Below are 18,825 nucleotides of genomic sequence, written 5' to 3' on the forward strand. Positions count from 1 at the left end.
GCCTCTAAACTCCTATTACATGCCCTTGTTTATATAGGCCCAGAGTACTCAACCCGCCAGACATACAAGCTAACCGACTTGTATCTAGACTCTGTGCACCTGCACGTGTACTTTGCCATACATGCATACAAACTCTGACTCGAACTCTACGACCTGGACACATGCAAGCATACGACTCGGACTTGATCGACTGCTGTGTATTCCGCGGACTCGTAGACCTTCTATACGAGTACGTATACGGTAACTGGACAACCAAAACTATCCTAGCTTTCTACGTGCATGCATCTGACTTGCCTTTACTAAATACTTAACTTACCTAAAGACACCAAAACAAGATTAATTTCTAACAAACACCCTCTTAATCTTGTTTTCTTCACGTTAGAGCAGTGCCGGGTGGTCATCCTCTTCTGCAACCATGAACAACGTCTTCTCCTATTTTTTCGACTCCTCGCATTCCCATTGGTAGTGCCCATAATCTTTGCACTTGTAGCACCTCACTTTAGCCTTGTCAAATTTCCGATTCTTGCTGCCTTGTCCGCAACTATTGGATGAGCGAGCCTTCACCACCATTCTTCTGCTCCTTAACCCTCCATTGCTCTCGGGTGAGCAACAAATGCTCAGCATTGATGTCAACATCTTTGTCATTGCCGCGCAACCTTTTCTTCGTACGCCCGGAGCCTGCCAAAGACCTCCTCAGCTATCATGGTCTCGAGGTCACCGAATTGCTCGATTGAAGCGACAATCTGCAAGAACTTGTTTGGTGTGGCTCTAAGGATCTTCCTAACCACATATCAGTCCTCCATCTTATCACCAAGCCCACAAATCGTGCTGATGATGGAATTCACCTTCATTGCGAAGTCGTCGACCGACTCTGTGCTCTTCATCCGCAAGCCATCTAGCTCTTCTCTGAGGGTTTGAACACGAGCATCCTTGACACATTTGGAACCTTGGTACATTATCTTGATGCACTCACATGCCTCCTTGGAAGTTTCCTTCTCGGATATTGCCAGCAGTGTCTTCTTCGGGATGCCTTGATAGATGGCGGCAAGGGCTATCTGATCCTTCTTCTTGTCCACCTTTTCCTTCAGGTCATCGTGCTCGATAGCGTCCCAAACGCCTTGTGCACGCACGAATACCTTCATCTTCATCGCTCATGTTGTGTAGTTGCTCCTCGTGAGCATTGGATAGTGTAGCGACACTAGTGAACTTTCTTTCGTCGGTGCTCCTGATCCAGACATCATCGTCGATGTTGATTCGCTACCTCTGCTATCCTTCGACCGCACACAACAGATCTCCTAGCTTGCCGAGTAGTTTGTCAAGGCTCTGATATCAATAGTTGCGTTTCCCGATGCCCAGGACCACTCGTCGTGACCAGTTCACGCTCCTCGAGTATGCGTCTGACCAGGAGCACGACCAACGACCACGCGATCGACTAGTCACACGACCAGGCAAGCGAGTAGTAAGTGCTCGACCACCCCAGCGACTAGTCACCCCGCTTGACTAGGTGAGCGCCCGATCACACGAACAACCCAACGAGAAGCAAGATGGACGATCCGTCAACTGGAACTCGACGAGAGAACACAAAATACACAAATTTCCGAGGCCGCAACAGCTTAGCCTTTTCTTTTCTTCTATTTCTTTCAAAGTCTAGATCCGAGATCTGAGCTCGCTGAGTACTTAACCGAGTACTTCGAGCTTTCCTCGATCCAATCATAGATCTGAGCTCTCCGAGTACCTAACCAAGTACTTTGAGCTTTCCACGATTCGACGCCTCGAGGAGATCCGAGCTCTCCGAGTACCTAACCAAGTACTTTGAGCTTTTCTCCCCGATGCCTCTAAACTCCTATTACATGCCCTTACTTATATAGGCCATGAGTACTCAACCCGCTAGACATACAAGCTAACCGACTTGTATCTGGACTCCGTGCACCTGCACGTGTACTTTGCCATACAAGCATACACACTCCGACTCGAACTCTATGACCTGGATACATGCAAGCATACGAGTCGGACTTGATCGACCGTCGTGTATTCCGCGGACTCGTAGACCTTCAATACGAGTACGTATATAGCAACTGGACAACCAAAACTATCCTAGCTTTCTACGTGCATGCATCTGACTTGCCTTTACTAAATACTTAACTTACCTAAAGACACCAAAACAAGATTAATTTCCAACAGGTTCATGGACGCGTATCTGCAGAAGGAGCCGAGGCCGCGCGCCACAGTGGCTCAGCTGCTTGCACACCCGTTCGTCATGCACTGCAACGTCGAGCCGCGCCGCTACGGTAGCTCATCGTGGAGAGTGGGGACCCTGTATGGAATACAAATAGCAGCGTACGTAGGACATAGGGTGTTAGATATATAGGCTTATCCTAATATATTTAGGAAATATCTAAATAAATCTTAAATGCACTACATGAAAAACATATGAAGGAGATAGAGTGTATCTTTTAGTCTTAATTTACTAGTGGAGGTAGAGAGATACTAACTTAAAAGGAATTATCTTCTTCACCTACTTAGCATGTGTGAATAGAAAAGACTAAGAGAACACACAAACTATATATATACCTGTGTGACTCTCTATCTCTCTATATATACAGTGTCAGCTCGTTTGCCATCAACACTGGTAGGTGTAGGCGTCCGACTCGGTGCTTGGCCTACGCGTGCTGACGAACTCTGGCCCGCGACGACTTGTTTTTGTTTGGGGTTTAGTGTTGTTGATGAGCCTCACCGAGCGAAATTTGCAAAGCTCTCTACAACGTGAGGAGTCAAGCATGATGTACTACTACTAAAACCATTTTTTGAAACACCTAGGGTGTCTTTTCACATGTGGCTCATATGATAAACCGCCTGAGCAGTTGGTGGGGCCCTTGCGGTTTAGAACTGCATGTAGAAATAAATTTTCACAGGTGACTACTTACGACAATCGTCTATGGTAATAGTAGATTTCTATAGGCGGGTGACATAAGAAGTCGCCTGTGTTAAAGGTCATTTCTAAAGACGGTTACTTATGTGACATAAGAAGCCGCCTGTGTTAAAGGTCATTTTTAAAGGACATTTAATAATTTTTTCATATGAAGTCGGATGGGGACAAAATTTATATTAAAATTGTAGTCCTCGAATGAGATTTACAACTTATTAATTGAAAACATTTTTCATTTGAAATCATTAAATGTCCAAATAATTATTTAAAGTTTTAGATAGAAAAGATCAAAAAGATTGCATATGCTATTAGTATCATTAGTACTTATGTGGTGGGATGGTAAGGATGTATCACACGAGCTGAGAGGTCCTGGGTTTGAGTGCTACGAACCGCACGTGCATGTATTTCGCGTGAAAAATCACGTGAGTCTGGTCGGGCAAAATCTAGTAGATGGTTAAACACCTCTGTAAATAAGTTACCATCCACCTATAAAAGTTGTTTTTGTAATAGTGATGTTAACATGCTACATGTTGCCATGCACGACGCAGGACGCACTACTTGCATTCCATGTGCAAGTACAGTATGGCTGATCCCAAATCCAGCGCGGTGTACATAGTTACTCATTAGTCGTTACTAGTAAGGTTCGTGTGCGTTGCAATGATTCTCAATTGTAAACCCCTCATATTATATAGAGTTGCCAACAATGATGTCAACTCTAATGCGCATTTTTTCCCGACAAAATGTTTGTCCATAGTGGAACATGCTTGCACTTATCTGGAAACAAAGAGAATGAACACACAAATATATGATAATTCAGGTTCACAAGATAATCAAGTAAATATTATAACTTACATGTTCCAGAGGAAATAGCTACTTATGAATAAGATTTTCAATCAAATGCATTTGAGAAGCACCGAAAATATTTGAGAGTTCCCTCTTAATACAAAAACAGTAGCAAAGAATAATATGATGAACCTGATCAAAGTCAAGAACAATTTATGTAATGAGTAGCTAACCTAACACTAACTCTAGATCGATTGACAAGTGAATCATCATCATCGTACGCTCTTTGGCCTCCGCTTTTTAGTCATTCTATTTTCTTTAGGAAGTGAACTTGGCCACTCAACTCGATTTGCATTGTTCTAGCTATTGTTTTGTCAATTGTTACCATCTTCTTATCCACTAATCTACTAAAAATACAAAAGAAAGTTAAGAAACGCACCAGAATATGTACAAAGCAAGAAAGTAAGACCTACATTGGGCCAGTGCACACAATACTTCTGATAAGCTACTCCTTCCTCGCTATCTTTTTTCCTTATCACAAATTATTTGCTTTGAATTATTAAAATGGCAGAACTAAATTAAGAAGAGCGTTAAAGTCAATGGAGATGACACATTGATATGGCTTACATTGACAAGAGCATGAATATAATCAGAACTAGAGATAACACATGGTCTCACAATGAGGTTGTCGTGGTGCAAAAGGCAACAACTTGAACTTCTAACGACCTCAAAGCAAACGACTTCTAATCATGGCCCGAAGTCCACCTCATACCCCTTGCCTTTGTAACTTGTTAATTTGATTGTGTGCATAGTAAAGCAAAGATCTTGTAACTGGAAGAATGCTTTCAGGTAATTATCTCTGCTGGTCAATATCATATGTTCTGAAAAGACACAAAAATTATGATTTAATCTTTGAAGTAACCAACTAACAGCAAGATAGATCAAAAATAGATTATAGCTTGCTCTTATGCCCAAAAGCACACAAAATACACAAGGACCGAGATACTAGATTAAAATGCATAAGGACCACAAATCTATGATGTACAACCCAGAAAGTGTCCTCAGTTTAAACTGTCTTACCAAAATTTGTCAACCAAAATATGCTAGAGTGGGAGAGGGAGATCAGCTCAATAAGCTCATGGATAAAGTAAAAAAAATAACATGTTTGTCTTATAGAATTTCTCATATGGCTGGCATTTCTTAGGGAAATTTGATAACACTACAAGTTGATTAAGCACATCTCTTAGGTATTTTAGGGTAGCATAAATTTTTAAGTCCTTGTAGGGAAGCTTTTTGATATACTCTTTCATGAAGTAGGAGATATTACAAATTTATTAACACAACTTAACAGAATAAGATATGTAATAAAAGAATTACCTCATGTAGCTATAGCCAGAAAATAGAGCTAAGTGACTATATCTTTGGAATAGGAAATTATGAAGCATAATTCAAAAGCAACACAACTTACGATTTGATCAACCCACTTCTCAACTTTCCATTAAGCAGAATAAGCTACAAACTTGGCCTCGTAACTCCACACTAATTAACAAAACATTCACAATTCATTTTACTGAACATTACTCTAGTAGCCACTGTTGTAATGGTCACGATTACATAATTATAGGAGAAACAATGGTTGCTAAACTGAAAGCATCCAATGCCTGTAAAATTAGAAGAAAATTAGCATAACTTGAAAACTGTAATGTGTGACAAGAACCAATAGTAGGATCGAATTGCAAATAGTTCACTGTTGAAAAACAAAATGCATATTTTTTCATATCTAACCAAAAGATAACATATTACCTGAAAAAAATTTCTAGATTGTAGTATTGATTATTAATTAGAGATCTAGGCGTGTCTTAGTATAGCCACCTAGTTAGTGAAATAAAAAATATTGAACATAATACCCACGTTATGAAAGAATTTTCCATTAGCTCACTTAAACACAAAGTGCAGATGCATGGCTTTCATACACCATCGAAGAAACATACTTAATTCTCACAATAACACCTCCACAAGTAGGTTGTATCAATTATTGAGGACATAAGTGAAGGTTAGATAATCTCTGAACTTGGTAACTTTGGCTATATAAGAAACGCCAAACATATCAAATGCTTTGTACACTAAATTTAGGAAAACCATGTTTGTTAACACAAATAAATACTACTTGATTATGAAACCAGACTGAACAATATGAAGCCAACAAAAAGGATAGAAATATATTATTCACAAGCCTAAGTCATAATGAGTTCGATAGAATTTAGCACCTCCGTACTATCCAAAAGATTTGGTTCACTCTTGGTGTCTTTTTCATGAGGGCACTAACCAAATTAAGGCTTGGCGCCAATGCACGTACAATCAAGAATATCAGATGTTCATGCAAAGACCGAAGAGTCTTTGGATGCCATGTTTGCTCAATTTGATGGGATTGTTAGCAATCTTAGATCGACTGGGGTTTTGCCTTACTCTGACCATGAGAGGGTGATCAAGATTCTATATGCTCTTGACCGTAGCATATGGAAAGTGAAGATCTTGAGCATCGAGGAATTATCCAATTATAACATATTGACTTGTGATGAAATCTTTAGCAAGCTCAAATCCACCGAGATAGTCAAGACGGCTAGGATAGGCCTAGAAAATTTATTGTCTCAGAATATGGTATTGGTTTCAGAACCTAGTGGTGGTAGTCATGTTGGAGTTGGTTTTCCTGTGCTAACCCTTCACCTTGTGCATTTGCTTTATCTTCTTTGGTTTCTATCATAGAGGAGCAGGTGTACGTATTAGATGATGAATTTTTGGCTTTGATCGTGAAGTTCACCCGCTTCTACAACAACAGAAGAGACTGGAGGAGAGACGATTCTCGTGCCTGTTTTGAGTGTGGTGACACAACTAACTTCAAGGCAGATTGTTCAAGGATCAAGAAGAAGTAGGATCACAGCCACGACTACAATAAGCATAAGAAGAACAAGAAGCCCTTCTTCAAGAACCGCGATAAGATGGTCAAGAAGGCAACCAAGGTAGCACCTCAAGCTTTTGTGGTGGCGCTCAGCGATCGACACCTCCTCAAGCTCAGAGGAAAGCACAAAGGATGAGGAATCACGCGTGAAGAAAACGAGAAAGAACAAGGACTTCACCAGCCTTTGCTTCATGGTGGACGATAACGATAAAGACCCCAAGCTTGATTCTTCCAAGGTATCACCTTCATACAACTGACTTTCTGTTCAGGTTGACACCTTGAATGATGTGCTTATTAGTCAGGATAGATTGCTCAAGAAAGCGGATTGTGAAGTCAAGGAACTCAAGTCTAGGCTAGAATGATCATCTTCCAAGCTTGAGTTGCTTAGGTCTAGGACCAAGGATGAAGAGTATGATAGTTTCCTTATGGTCATGAGTGAGCTTGTCAAGCTTTAGACTTTGCATGTTCAAATCATCAGTCAGCTTGAGACTGGTGAGAAGAAACTTTTTAAGAAGGAGTCTAGACCTACTCTCTTAGGCGCTTGTAAAAATTACCCTTTGTTATCGAAGGATATTGATGTGAAAGCTAAGCACATAAATGAGCTAGAGTCTAGATTGGAGAGTGCTGAGAGTTTTAAGGATGTACAATCAAATTGTTCTACCTATATCGTCCTTAAGGACAAGCTCAGCTGGGTTAGGGGGCAAGTTGAGAAGCTCATGGCTATGAATGAATATCTCCTTTCTCTTGTGGAGAAGTGCTTAGAAGGCAATGGCAAAATATATTTGATCTTGATCAAGACCAAGACGTGTGCTGATAAGACTGAGTTAGCTTTGGGTTTGAGTTTTGAGATAGTAGCTTACAATAGGAAGGGTAAGACTATTTTCACCACACCTGCTACCCTTGAGGCTGAGAAAGCTAATATCGATGTCAAACCACAACCCACAAAGAAGAAACCCACACCATAATCCACAAAGAAAAAACTCACAACACAACCCAAGAGAGCTCCACAACCTAAGATGAAAACCTCTGTGAGAGAGTCTCAAGTGACCAACAGTCAAGTACCTAAGAGATGCTACCATTGCACCTACTGTCAGAGAGATACTCACTTAGTTGGTTTTGCTTTCACCATAGGAAGAATGAGCAGCGTGAGTGAGAGCAGAGTACTCGAGACATGTACCACCCCTCTTTTGATGTACATGAGATTTTTCCTCGCTCTTACTCACGAGGCTCCTGTGTTCCTCAGTTTCCTCCTAAAGGTGGTGCCCAACGTGGATCTTATCATGATACATATAGTTTTGGTTCATGTGTCAGAGGCTTTGAGTTGTAGCACTTTAGCGGACCACATTTTTCCCATCGTAGTACTCGTCCTCAGTGCACCAGTGTTGATTTGCATGTACCTACTTTTACTGCTTCAGGGAAGATGACTCAATACTGGATTTCCAAGAGGTTTCTGTCTAGCCCAAGTACTGATCCATCCACCTATAATTCTTCTCATATATAGGTGGCAGACGGAGGTTTGAAGAACAAGTAATACATTGACTCCGATTGTTCGCGTCATGTGATCAAAGATGCATCATGATTTTTCAGCCTCATCCCGACAAAGCGACATGAGTACATCACATTTTGGGATGATAGTAAAGGTAAAGTGAAGGCCAAATGTATAGTAAGAGTGAGTGGGAGTTTTACTCTCACGAATATGGTTTTGGTAGAGCATCTAGAATACAATTTGCTTTTTGTATCTTAGTTGTTGGATAAAGACTTGGAAGTGTGCTTTAAGCGTGTTGCTTCCTGAGTTCTTGATTCATTGGGTATTTTAATTTATCGGATTTCTACAGTTGAGAGATTTTTTGGAGCCAATTTTTCTGAGTCTTTTGGTTCTTCTCAATGTTTGAGTGCTCAACCCTCTTCTGAGCTTTGAATATGGCTTATGAGACTAGGGCACATGAGTTTTGATTTTCTTACTCATTTAAGTGCCATATGCTTGATTCGAGGATTGCCCAAGCTCAAGTTTGAGAAGAACCTTATTTGTGCTTCTTGTCAGTATAGCAAGATAGTTGCGGTCTCTCACCCACTAGTGAATCTGGTGATGACTAAACGATCGGGAGAACTTCTCCATATGCACACTGTTGGTACTTCCTGGGTTCGTTCAGCGGGTGAGAAGTGGTATGTACTTGTTATTATTGATGACTACTCTTGCTACTCTTGGGTGTTCTTTCTTGTGAGCAAAGATGAAGTGTTCTCTCACTTTTGAGCCTTAGCTTTGAGATTGTTCAAGGAACTCCCCGATGCTTTGAAAGCAATTAGCAGTGATGATGACATTGAGTTTAAAAACTATCTCTTTGATGCTTTTTATCTTGAACATGGCATTGAGTATCAATTTTCTGCCCCACACGTTCCTCAGCAGAATGACGTGGTTGAAAGAAAGAATCTCACTTTGGTGGAGATGGTTAGAACGATGCTTGATGAGCATATGACTCCTAGAAAGTTTTGAATAAAAGCTATTAGTACAACTTTCTATATCTCAAATAGGATTTTCCTGTACTCGATTTTGAATGTGACTTATTATGAGTCGCATTTTGGGAGGAAGCCAAATGTTTCTCATTTGAGATTTTTTGGATATCGTTGCTTCATCCTAAAGTGTGACAATCTTAACAAATTTGAGTCACGCTCATCCGATGGTTTTCTTATGGTATTTCTCTTCATGGTCATTCTTACAAGATTTATAATCTTGACACTAACTCCATCATGTAATCATATGATGTGACCTTTGATGAATCAACCCCTTTTACTAGCTCTGTTTTTGAGTGTGCATGTGATCATGAGATTAGCGAAAATATTTTTGTAGATGGCGACCTTCCAGCTCTCTGTGATGATGAGGATGATTCGTTACTTTGGGTCATCATATTTGCTTCCAAGTTGGCTTCTGCTTCTTCGATACTTGCAGAGGGTCCTGCAGCCTCTACTTCTACTTCAACTACTTTCGAGCCTGAACTAACAGTCCTTATAGGGGGAGGGTGTTTCACAGCGCGAGGCTTCTTGGCACATTCAGTGAATACATCCCCCTCGACTGATGACCGGCAACCTTGGTGAGAGGGTAATAAGATCCAAATCTACTCATCATGCTTATTTCACTGATTCAGCATTTGTTGCTTCTTTTAAGCCCCGTGATGTTAGACACGCTCTTTCTGATTCTAATTGAGTCAATACCATGTATGAAGAACTAGAAAAGATTGTGAGAAATCAAGTTTGGATCCTCATGGAGCCACCCCCAAAATATTCACACCATAGGCACCAAATGAGTTTTAAAAAATAAGCAGGGGAAGATAGGTTTGTAGTGAGAAACAATGCTACACTTGTGGCTCAATGTTTCACTCAAATAGAGGCGATATACTTTATAGAGACCTTTGTACTGGTAGCTAGACTAGAAGCTATTAGGATTCTTCTTATATTTGCGGTATTTTAATGTTTAAAGTTGTACTAAATGGATGTCAAAAGTACTTTCTTAATTTGTTTCATAGAAGTAGATATGTATATCAAGCAACCAACAGTTTTTGAGCACCTCAAATACCCGCATAGAGTATACAAGCTTCAAAGTGCTTTGTATGGGCTTAAACATGTGCCTAGGGTTTGGTATGATAGGCTTAAGTCCTTCTTGTTAGAGCATGGGTATGATATGGAGTCGGTTGATAAAACTTTATTTACCTTTAGGTATGGCAATGATTTTCTACTTGTTCAGATATACGTGGATGATATTATTTTTTGGCTCTTCTTATACTCTTGTGGCCAAGTTTGCAGAAAGTATGAGTAAAGAATTTGAGATGTTTATGATAGGCAAGCTCAACTTCTTCTTTAGGCTTCAAATCAAGCAATACAAGTAAGGTATATTCGCCCACCAGATAAAGTATACTAAGGATTTGTTGAAGAAGTTTGATATGAGCGATGCGAAGTCTTTGGCAACACCGATAGCTACATCGATTGCGCTTGATCCAGATGAAGATGGCGAGAAGGTAAACCAGCGGGAGTATAGGAGCATGATTAGCTCTCTCTTGTACTTGACGACGACAAGACCCGATATCCACTTCACCGTTTATCTTTGTGTCCGCTTCCAAGCATCACCAAGGACATCTCACCACCAAGCGATGAAGCGTATATTGAGGTATCTCAAACACACCATTGAGTATGGTATTTGGTTCTCTACATCTTCTTTGCTTTTCCTACGAGATTTTTTGGATGCCGACTTTACTGGTTGTAGAATTAATAGAAAGAGTACATCCGGCACTTGTCATTTATTGGGTACCTCTCTTATTTGTTGGTCTTCTCGTAAATAGTCTAGTGTTACGCAGTCAACTGCTGAAACTGAATATGTTGCTGTCTCTAGCTGTTGTTCTAAGATTTTATGGATGGTTGCTACCTTGAGAGATTATGTATTAGATTTCAAGAGTGTGTCACTTTTATGTGACAACACCAGTGCTATCAGCTTAGCTAATAATCTAGTCCAACACTCTAGAACTAAACACATATAGATGTGAGATTTCACTTCTTGAGAGACTGTTGGGGATGATCTATAGCTCCCTTCGTATGGCAAGTCGAAGTCTACCGATGGCTGAGCACTGATGGGTGTTGTTGTGGTATTTCAGAAAATGCATGCGAAGGCCATGGCGGACCTTCAGTCGGAGCCCGAAGGTTGGCCTGCAACCTCCCCCATCCGTGCAGGCGAAGGCCACGGCGGACCTTCGGTTGGAGCCCGAAGGTGGGTCTGCGACCTCTACCGCCCGTATAGGCGAAGGCTGCGGCAGGCCTTCGGTCGGAAGCTGAAGGTTGGCCGGCAATTCCGCTCACCGGAGTGGGCAAAGGTAATGGCGTGTCTTTGGCCGGAGGCCGAAGGTCAACTCACGGCGCCGGAGGGCAGGAGTGAAGGTCGTGGCGAACCTTCGGTTGGAAGCCGGAGAGGGGCCTCAGTGCAGTCATGAGACTGGCCGAAGATCACAAATGGACGTTGAGGCCCACTTAACTGCCTAGGGCACAATTGTAATCATACAAATGTACTTGATTGTATCATAATGCCCCCGAATATACCGAGAATGTGGCAATTGAGAGGGTTAAACTGTAAATCCTAGAGTTAGGTGGTTGGATACAAGCTATAAATAGGGCCATATTGTACCTGAAGTGACGGGAGAAATCAAGATTATTTACCATAACACGTGTTACACTTATGAGCTTTCGGCTTTTCCCTAGAACGAAGGCCTTCTTTGTTTGGGGTTAGCGGTTCCAACAGAGACCATAATAAGAAGGGATATATTAACTTGAGATATATTGATATCCAACACCAGCTTATTGATATTTTCTTCAAGCCTCTATATGCAACAAGATTTGCCTATTTGAGAAGAGAACTTAGAGTGTGCCATCTCCATAGCATTATATGAAGGGAAGTTGTCCTTATACGTACTCTATCTTACTTTTATTGTATTTGCATTGCATTTCATCGTATAAGATAATTATAGTAATTGTATTTTGACTTGTATGTCTTTAGTATTTTCTATTGCTAGACTTGAATTTAGACTGAGTTGAGTAGTTGTGTGAAGAAAGCTTTTAATCTTAGGTTTATCTTGATGCTTTGACATAAAATATTTCAATCAAACTAGCTTTTCTAAAGATAAAATTTGAAAATTTTATGACTCATGTATACTATTAAATACTACATTTTTTATCACCATATTTGTAATTACTTTGTCTTAGCCAATACTCGTGTTAAGGCTAGTTTGATGAATATCTTATTTTAAATTTTTTGGTTCAAGATAGTGGATTGAAAATTATTTATTCTACTTGTTTGCTCTGACATCTGTTTGCTTTTTAAAATCATTTATTCTACTTTTTAATATTTTAGTTAGTCGAAAGCATTTTTACCGGGTCTAGAAAAAAAGAGACGGATCGAACAACAATGTTCACTGCAAGAGTCAAGTCATAAACAAATTTAGGCTTTCTCTGACATCTTGCTTGCTTTCTAAAATCGTTTATTCTACCTTTGAATATTGTAGTTAGTACAAAACATCTGCAGTTCAAAAAAAATCACACAGCTGATTAAATATTGCAGTCCATCACAAGTATACATCACAGCAGTTGCAAACAGGCCGTAATAATCAAAATGCAAGAAAAGCTACATGAAACCGCAAGGGAACAAAGAGGAAAAGAAAAGGCAAGCGGAGGAGAGCAAGGCCGGGAAGGAAGCGGCAACGGGCGCAGAAAATCCACCTCCATATAAAAATCCTCTCCACCGCTCACCTCCTCCTCCCCCAAGCACGCTTCCCCTCCCACGTCCGCACACCACCAAACCAACATGCGCACGTATAGCAGAGTTTCTGTTGTTGCTTGTGCTCTTATTTTCCGCGGATTACTCCAGTACCAATTCGTCGGCCTCGCTTAGAAAAGGGGAAAAGTAGCGGGGAGGAAAAGAAGAAGAAGAAGAGACTGGTGAGAACCAGCTTGTTCTGTGGATTCTTGATTTGTTGCTGATCCAAGTTCTTGCCTTTTTTTTGGTTCCCCATTTAGTTTTCATACCTTTGTACCGGTCATGTGAGTGATTCTTGCCGATTAGGTTGAGCGATTCTTGCTCTAGTGGACTCTTGATTCTGTTCCTCATCCAAGTTCCACCCTTTTTTTGTCCATTGATTCGCTCTTTTATACTGGTCAGTTCAGTGCTATCAGTAAGTAATCGAATCTTTCTTGCCCGTCTCTGGGCTTCTCTGCATTCTTGTGTAGGTTTTTTTTTTTCTTGTGTTATAATTGCTGGGAAGTTGGGAACCTCAGCTCTCAGTTTGCTTCCGGTGCTATTTCAACTCAAATAAGTAGGAAATTTTTTGGCTCTACTCTGTTTAGTAGCGCCATTGAAATTGAAAGCAAGAAAATCTCGGCGATTAGATAGAACACCGTAAGCATGGCTAGAACGCTATGAAGTGTTGAGATTTTCTACTACAAAAGGTATTGAGATTGTAATGGTGGAACTTGCTTTGCAGGAATGGCAGGGCAAAGCACCGAGTCCCAACCCACCGAGGCATTCGAGTACATGCTGCTTGAGAAGGATCCTGGTCTTTACCGGACAGTCTTCTCCGGCCCAAGCCAGATAAGCCCGTGGATTGACCCAAGCGTGCTGAACCTGAAGCACAGGATAGGGAGAGGCCTGTTTGGGGATGTATGGATAGCAACTCACCATCAGAGAACGGAGGATTATGACCGGTACCACGAGGTCGCGGTGAAGATGCTGCATCCAATCAGAGATGACCAGCTGCAGATCTTCTCTGCGAGGTTCGATGAGATCTTCAGCAAGTGCCAGGGTCTCGGCAATGTATGTTTCCTACATGGTATCTCGACGCATAATGGAAGGGTATGTTGGTTGCGGCACGTTGATCTTTGTTGATCCATGCCGAGTCTCACTGGTGCACCACCTTGGCATTGAAGGTTAATTCATTGCTTATTTTGCTTCATGAATTTTCAGATTTGTATAGCCATGAAGTTTTATGAAGGATCCATTGGAGACAAGATGGCTCGGCTTAAAGGTGGAAGGCTCCCTTTGTCAGATGTTTTAAGGTACAGTGAAACTACCCAAAGGTTTATATATATGCATCGAGTGCACCATGCGCACCATTAAGATCAGCGTGTAGATTCTAAAACTTTTGGACTTGAGCAAGTAGTTTCTATGAGGTACTGAGTAACATATCATGGAGTTTGGCAGTTTATTATAAAAATATCGAGTGCATCTGTTGATTGATAGCTAGAAGTGAAGGAATAGCACATCATTTGTTCTCTACCATTACAGTGCAATGGTAGGGCTTAGGGGATCTAATCTGTCAGTTATCCTTTCTCATTTTAGTATAACTTAAATATATTGTTGATCTCTTGTAATGATTATGATGGTATTATTTATACGTGTCTTGTGTGTCTATTTCCTTTAATATATTTTTCATGACAATTTTTAATTGCAGATATGGAGCTGATTTGGCACGCGGAGTACTAGATTTACACACCAGGGGAATATTGATCCTAAATCTTAAACCTTGCAATTTTCTCATAGACGAACATGACCGTGCTGTGCTAGGGGATTTCGGGATCCCATCCCTGCTGTTTGGACTTTCACTGCCTAATCCAGACCTTTTCCAAAGGCTTGGAACTCCAAATTACATGGCTCCAGAACAATGGCAACCAAACATCAGAGGTCCAATTAGTTATGAGACTGATTCATGGGGTTTTGCCTGCAGCATCCTTGAAATGTTGAGTGGCATTCAGCCATGGCGTGGAAAATCACCAGATGAGATTTATCAGTTGGTTGCCCTGAAGGAAGAAAAACCAATATTCCCATATAGTTTACCTCCCGACATTGAAAACGTCCTTTCTGGGTGCTTTGAGTATGACTTTAGAGACCGCCCCTTGATGAAAGATATCTTGCATGCATTCGAGAGGTAACATGCTAAATGTCGTGCTTCTGCATTATCGGCAATCTACAGGTTTTCTTTAAATTCCCATTAGATGAGTCATTTCACCATGGTATGTTCTAACTTTTACTTCTATCACATCTAAGAGTGCTCAGTTCTATTGAAGTACTATCTTGCGTCTTGTCAAAGCATTTATGTTCTAACTTTTGCTTCTATCACATCTAAGAGTGCTCAGTTCTATTGAAGTACTATCTTGCGTCTTGTCAAAGCATGGAAATGTGTTGATATGCTTTGGTTGTTCTATTGTAATATGGTCTATCTTTGGTCAATATCCTACTTTCCTCCCTTATTTTTATTGTTGGAATATGTGTCGAATATGTGTATTAGTAGGTTACGTTTGGACTTGGAGTTGTATTAGCAGTACAATAGAGTTGGTGCTGAACTTGTGTAACCCGAGATCCTCATTAATATGAGAGGAGGACCGTTGTTGTAGCCATGATTACATAGAGACATACTTGGAAGGGGAGTCAGCAGTTCTGTTGGGATCCTGAAGCGACCGGTGTTGCAACTGTGAGAAGGAGCGTTCGTAGTCATGCCCTGTGGATGTAGGCTTCGCCTGAACCTCGTTAACAAACATCTTGCATTTGATCTTGAATGGTGTGTCTCGGTAGATCCATATCGTTGCACGTGTTTATTTCGTAACAAATGGCATCAGTGCTTCATGTTTGAAACTCGGAACGTCTTCTGGGCCTCATGGTTGCGAGCTACGCCACCCGATGTGTGATGGGGAAGATTGTTGAGTTTAGTCCAACATCGGATATTGATGATAGGGGAGCACGACATAAAAGGTGGAGGGTTCCTCACCCATTTGGCTACTTTTTTGGGTTGAGTTGGTGTAGGACCTTGGTTGTGACTCCGGTTGGGCCTATGTGTATAGCAGGCCCATTGAGATCTGAGATGGGGGCGCCAACTCATGGGTATAGCGAGCTAGGCTAGACTGTTGTGCATGCGTCCTAGCATTTTGTTGGAGAGCTTATTTCCTTTGTTTTTAGCAAAAATGTTGGAGCACCTGTTGACCTAATTTATTTTCTATTTTTTTAGTTCTAAAGATGCAGATCATGACAACATTGGCTGGGACAATTCTGACAATGTAAGGGTGGCAAGGCCAACCATGGCAAGTCGCACTAATTGGTTGCTCTTTAAGGACAAGCTGCAGGTGGGTGATAAGGTCCGCTCAACAAAGCTGAAAAAATCTTGTAGTCCTGAAACTATGGAAATCCCTGATGGAACCATAGTTGGCATGGAGGATGATGGAGAACGTGATGGTTACATTCTTGTACGAGTCCACGGTCTACACGATCCTTTGAAGGTTCGCTCCTCAATGGTGGAGAGGTTAACATATGGCTTTGCTGCTGGAGACTGGGTACGCCTGAGGGAGGAGGACAAGAAGCGTTCTCAGGTTGGCATTCTTCATAGCATTGACCGTGACGGTACAGTGACTGTTGGCTTGATAGGAATGGACACCCTTTGGAAGGGTAATTATTCAGATCTCCAAATGGCTGAAGCATACTGTATTGGGCAGTTTGTAAGACTGAAACCCAATATTTCAAGCCCACGATTTGAATGGCAGCGAAAGAGGGGTGGAGGATTAGCTACAGGTCGAATTTCACAGATACTCCCGAATGGGTGTCTTCTTGTGAAATTTCCTGGCAAATTTAGCCTTGGTGACGTATGCAGTTGCTTGGCAGATCCTTCTGAGGTGGAGGTCGTGAGCTTTGACAAGTGTGATGGGATTGTGAAGAAGTATGAGCATCTTGAGGACTTCCATTGGGCAGTGAGGCCGCTGTTCATCGCTATAGGTTTCTTCACCGCTCTCAAGCTGGGTATTTTTGTTGGGAAGAGCATTGCGAGGCCAAGGAGTCGGAAGGCTGCCAGCATCTCCGATCAGAGCGGTGATCACCAGCAACAACAGCAAGTAGTCAAGAACAATGCCAATGCAGCATGGCTCCCTCCACCAGTGGCAAACATGTTTTTCGGTGATGTTGTTGCACCTTCTGGATAAGAATAGTCAGACCAATGTAAAGATGGAGATTTCCCGATAAGATTATCAGGAATTCTGCATATGTACCGCTTGAATCAATCGCAGTTGTGCATATTTAGGCCTGAAACTTTCTTACTAAAACTTCTGTAAATCTCTCTCTCTCTCTCTCTCTCTGAACGTCTCATTTTGTGCATCTACTCAAGAAGCATCTCCAGGTGTTCTTTGAAAATACAATTATATGAAGTTATTTCCTATATGATTGACTGTTTATGCCATCCCAGGCATGTCTTATGCGTTGGTATATCATGTTTCTGTGCTTCTGTATGCAGAATTGTAGGTTCAAACTGTCTTTTGCTTTTGGCATTACATAGCAAACTTTTGAAGTCTGTCACTCGTCTTCGTGGAGACCACTAATTCTTCAACTGCATCAACATGGCCGATTTGTTTCGTACGCTTCTGACTTGGTACATCGCTATCACTTTGAGAAAATATGATAACTTGAAACGGACAACATGATTACAAGTCTGCAATTTGTTAACTTAGTTGAAGACGATTCAATAAACATGGAAAATTACCTGCCATCAGCGGATAGTAATATACAAGATAAACCTTTTCAAAACTATTGAAAGTGGTATACAACAAAGGTGAAAGATACATGAAGGGGGACGGCTAACGTGAACCATCAAACTGCCTCCTAGCGAAAAACTAAACCTCCAAAAGTTGCGTTTTTCCCAGAGTAACAAGTACACAACACTGAGCTTCTCTCTTCGCAAAGACCAGCCATACCATCTGAATCTGAACTAGAAATCAAATTGTGAGCCTTGTGACGAGGAGGAGCAACTGCCTGATGCAGCATTCGAAGGCCCACTTGACCCATCAACTGGAGCCTGATTCAACCGTTCTAGCACCAGCGACCTCCTCTTACGCAGCTTCAGAGAAAGTGTGGACGCCTCTGAGATCACAGGGACCTGCTTGTCGACATAGAAGGCGTCAAAACAAGTGAGCACAAAGTTTATTTTACAGCAGTTCTGAAGACTTCGGTACCTGGCTATTAGTCTGAGCCACCTTATGGACGTGCAAAAAACCAACCATATCTTGATATCCTGTGAGGAGTTTTGCCAAGTCTTTGTCCTCATCTAGTAGGAAACAGGCACTTCAAATGCTGGACAATGTAGATGATTGAAATGGTCAGCATGAAACATATTTTTAAATGGTCAAGCTTGCTTGGAATTGCTTTGATCGACAACAGTGTATCTGCCAGGTGCTGGCATCTCTTACAGAATGAATGTGATAAAAGTGTATTTGGAAATGTTATAACAGCGACAGAATTAGATGAGTGCACCATGGCTTTCAGTGATCTGACAAATGAGACCATGTCCCAGTCCTGCAATGCATATTCAATGACTTGCAAGTAGCAACTACATCCAAATTTGATAGAAAAGAAACGTAAATTGCTTTCAAATTTTCAACACATTGCAGTAGAGTAATCAGCCAGTGAATATTGTTGAATTAAACGCTTGCCTTCTCAAAGTATCCACACTGCGGTGCACAGAGTGATTGTATAGCAATTCGCCCAGCAGTTAGATATCTGCCATCTTTTCTGAATGCAGAAAACATAAGGGTGTTCAGAAGCAATATTAGACGTGATGCATTGGTCGAGCACAGCCAACTTTATCGTTATTGGACAATAACATGA

The 18,825-nt window shown here is 41.3% G+C and overlaps 1 protein-coding gene across 1 annotated transcript; it reads left to right on the forward strand.

Annotated features, from left to right (window-relative positions):
• Positions 1 to 12,884: 12,884 nt before the first annotated feature.
• On the forward strand, positions 12,885 to 17,383 carry LOC133883348 (protein KINASE OF THE OUTER CHLOROPLAST MEMBRANE 1-like). Its single transcript, XM_062322651.1, has 5 exons — positions 12,885 to 13,133; positions 13,676 to 14,043; positions 14,155 to 14,246; positions 14,642 to 15,115; positions 16,190 to 17,383. The coding sequence occupies exons 2-5, from the start codon at positions 13,678 to 13,680 to the stop codon at positions 17,148 to 17,150; spliced, it is 1,893 nt and encodes a 630-aa protein (XP_062178635.1). The 5' UTR covers positions 12,885 to 13,133; positions 13,676 to 13,677; the 3' UTR covers positions 17,151 to 17,383.
• The last annotated feature ends 1,442 nt before the right edge of the window (positions 17,384 to 18,825 follow it).

The sequence above is a fragment of the Phragmites australis genome, chromosome 10 (assembly GCF_958298935.1).
Source record: "Phragmites australis chromosome 10, lpPhrAust1.1, whole genome shotgun sequence".
Classification (NCBI taxonomy): Eukaryota; Viridiplantae; Streptophyta; class Magnoliopsida; order Poales; family Poaceae; genus Phragmites; species Phragmites australis.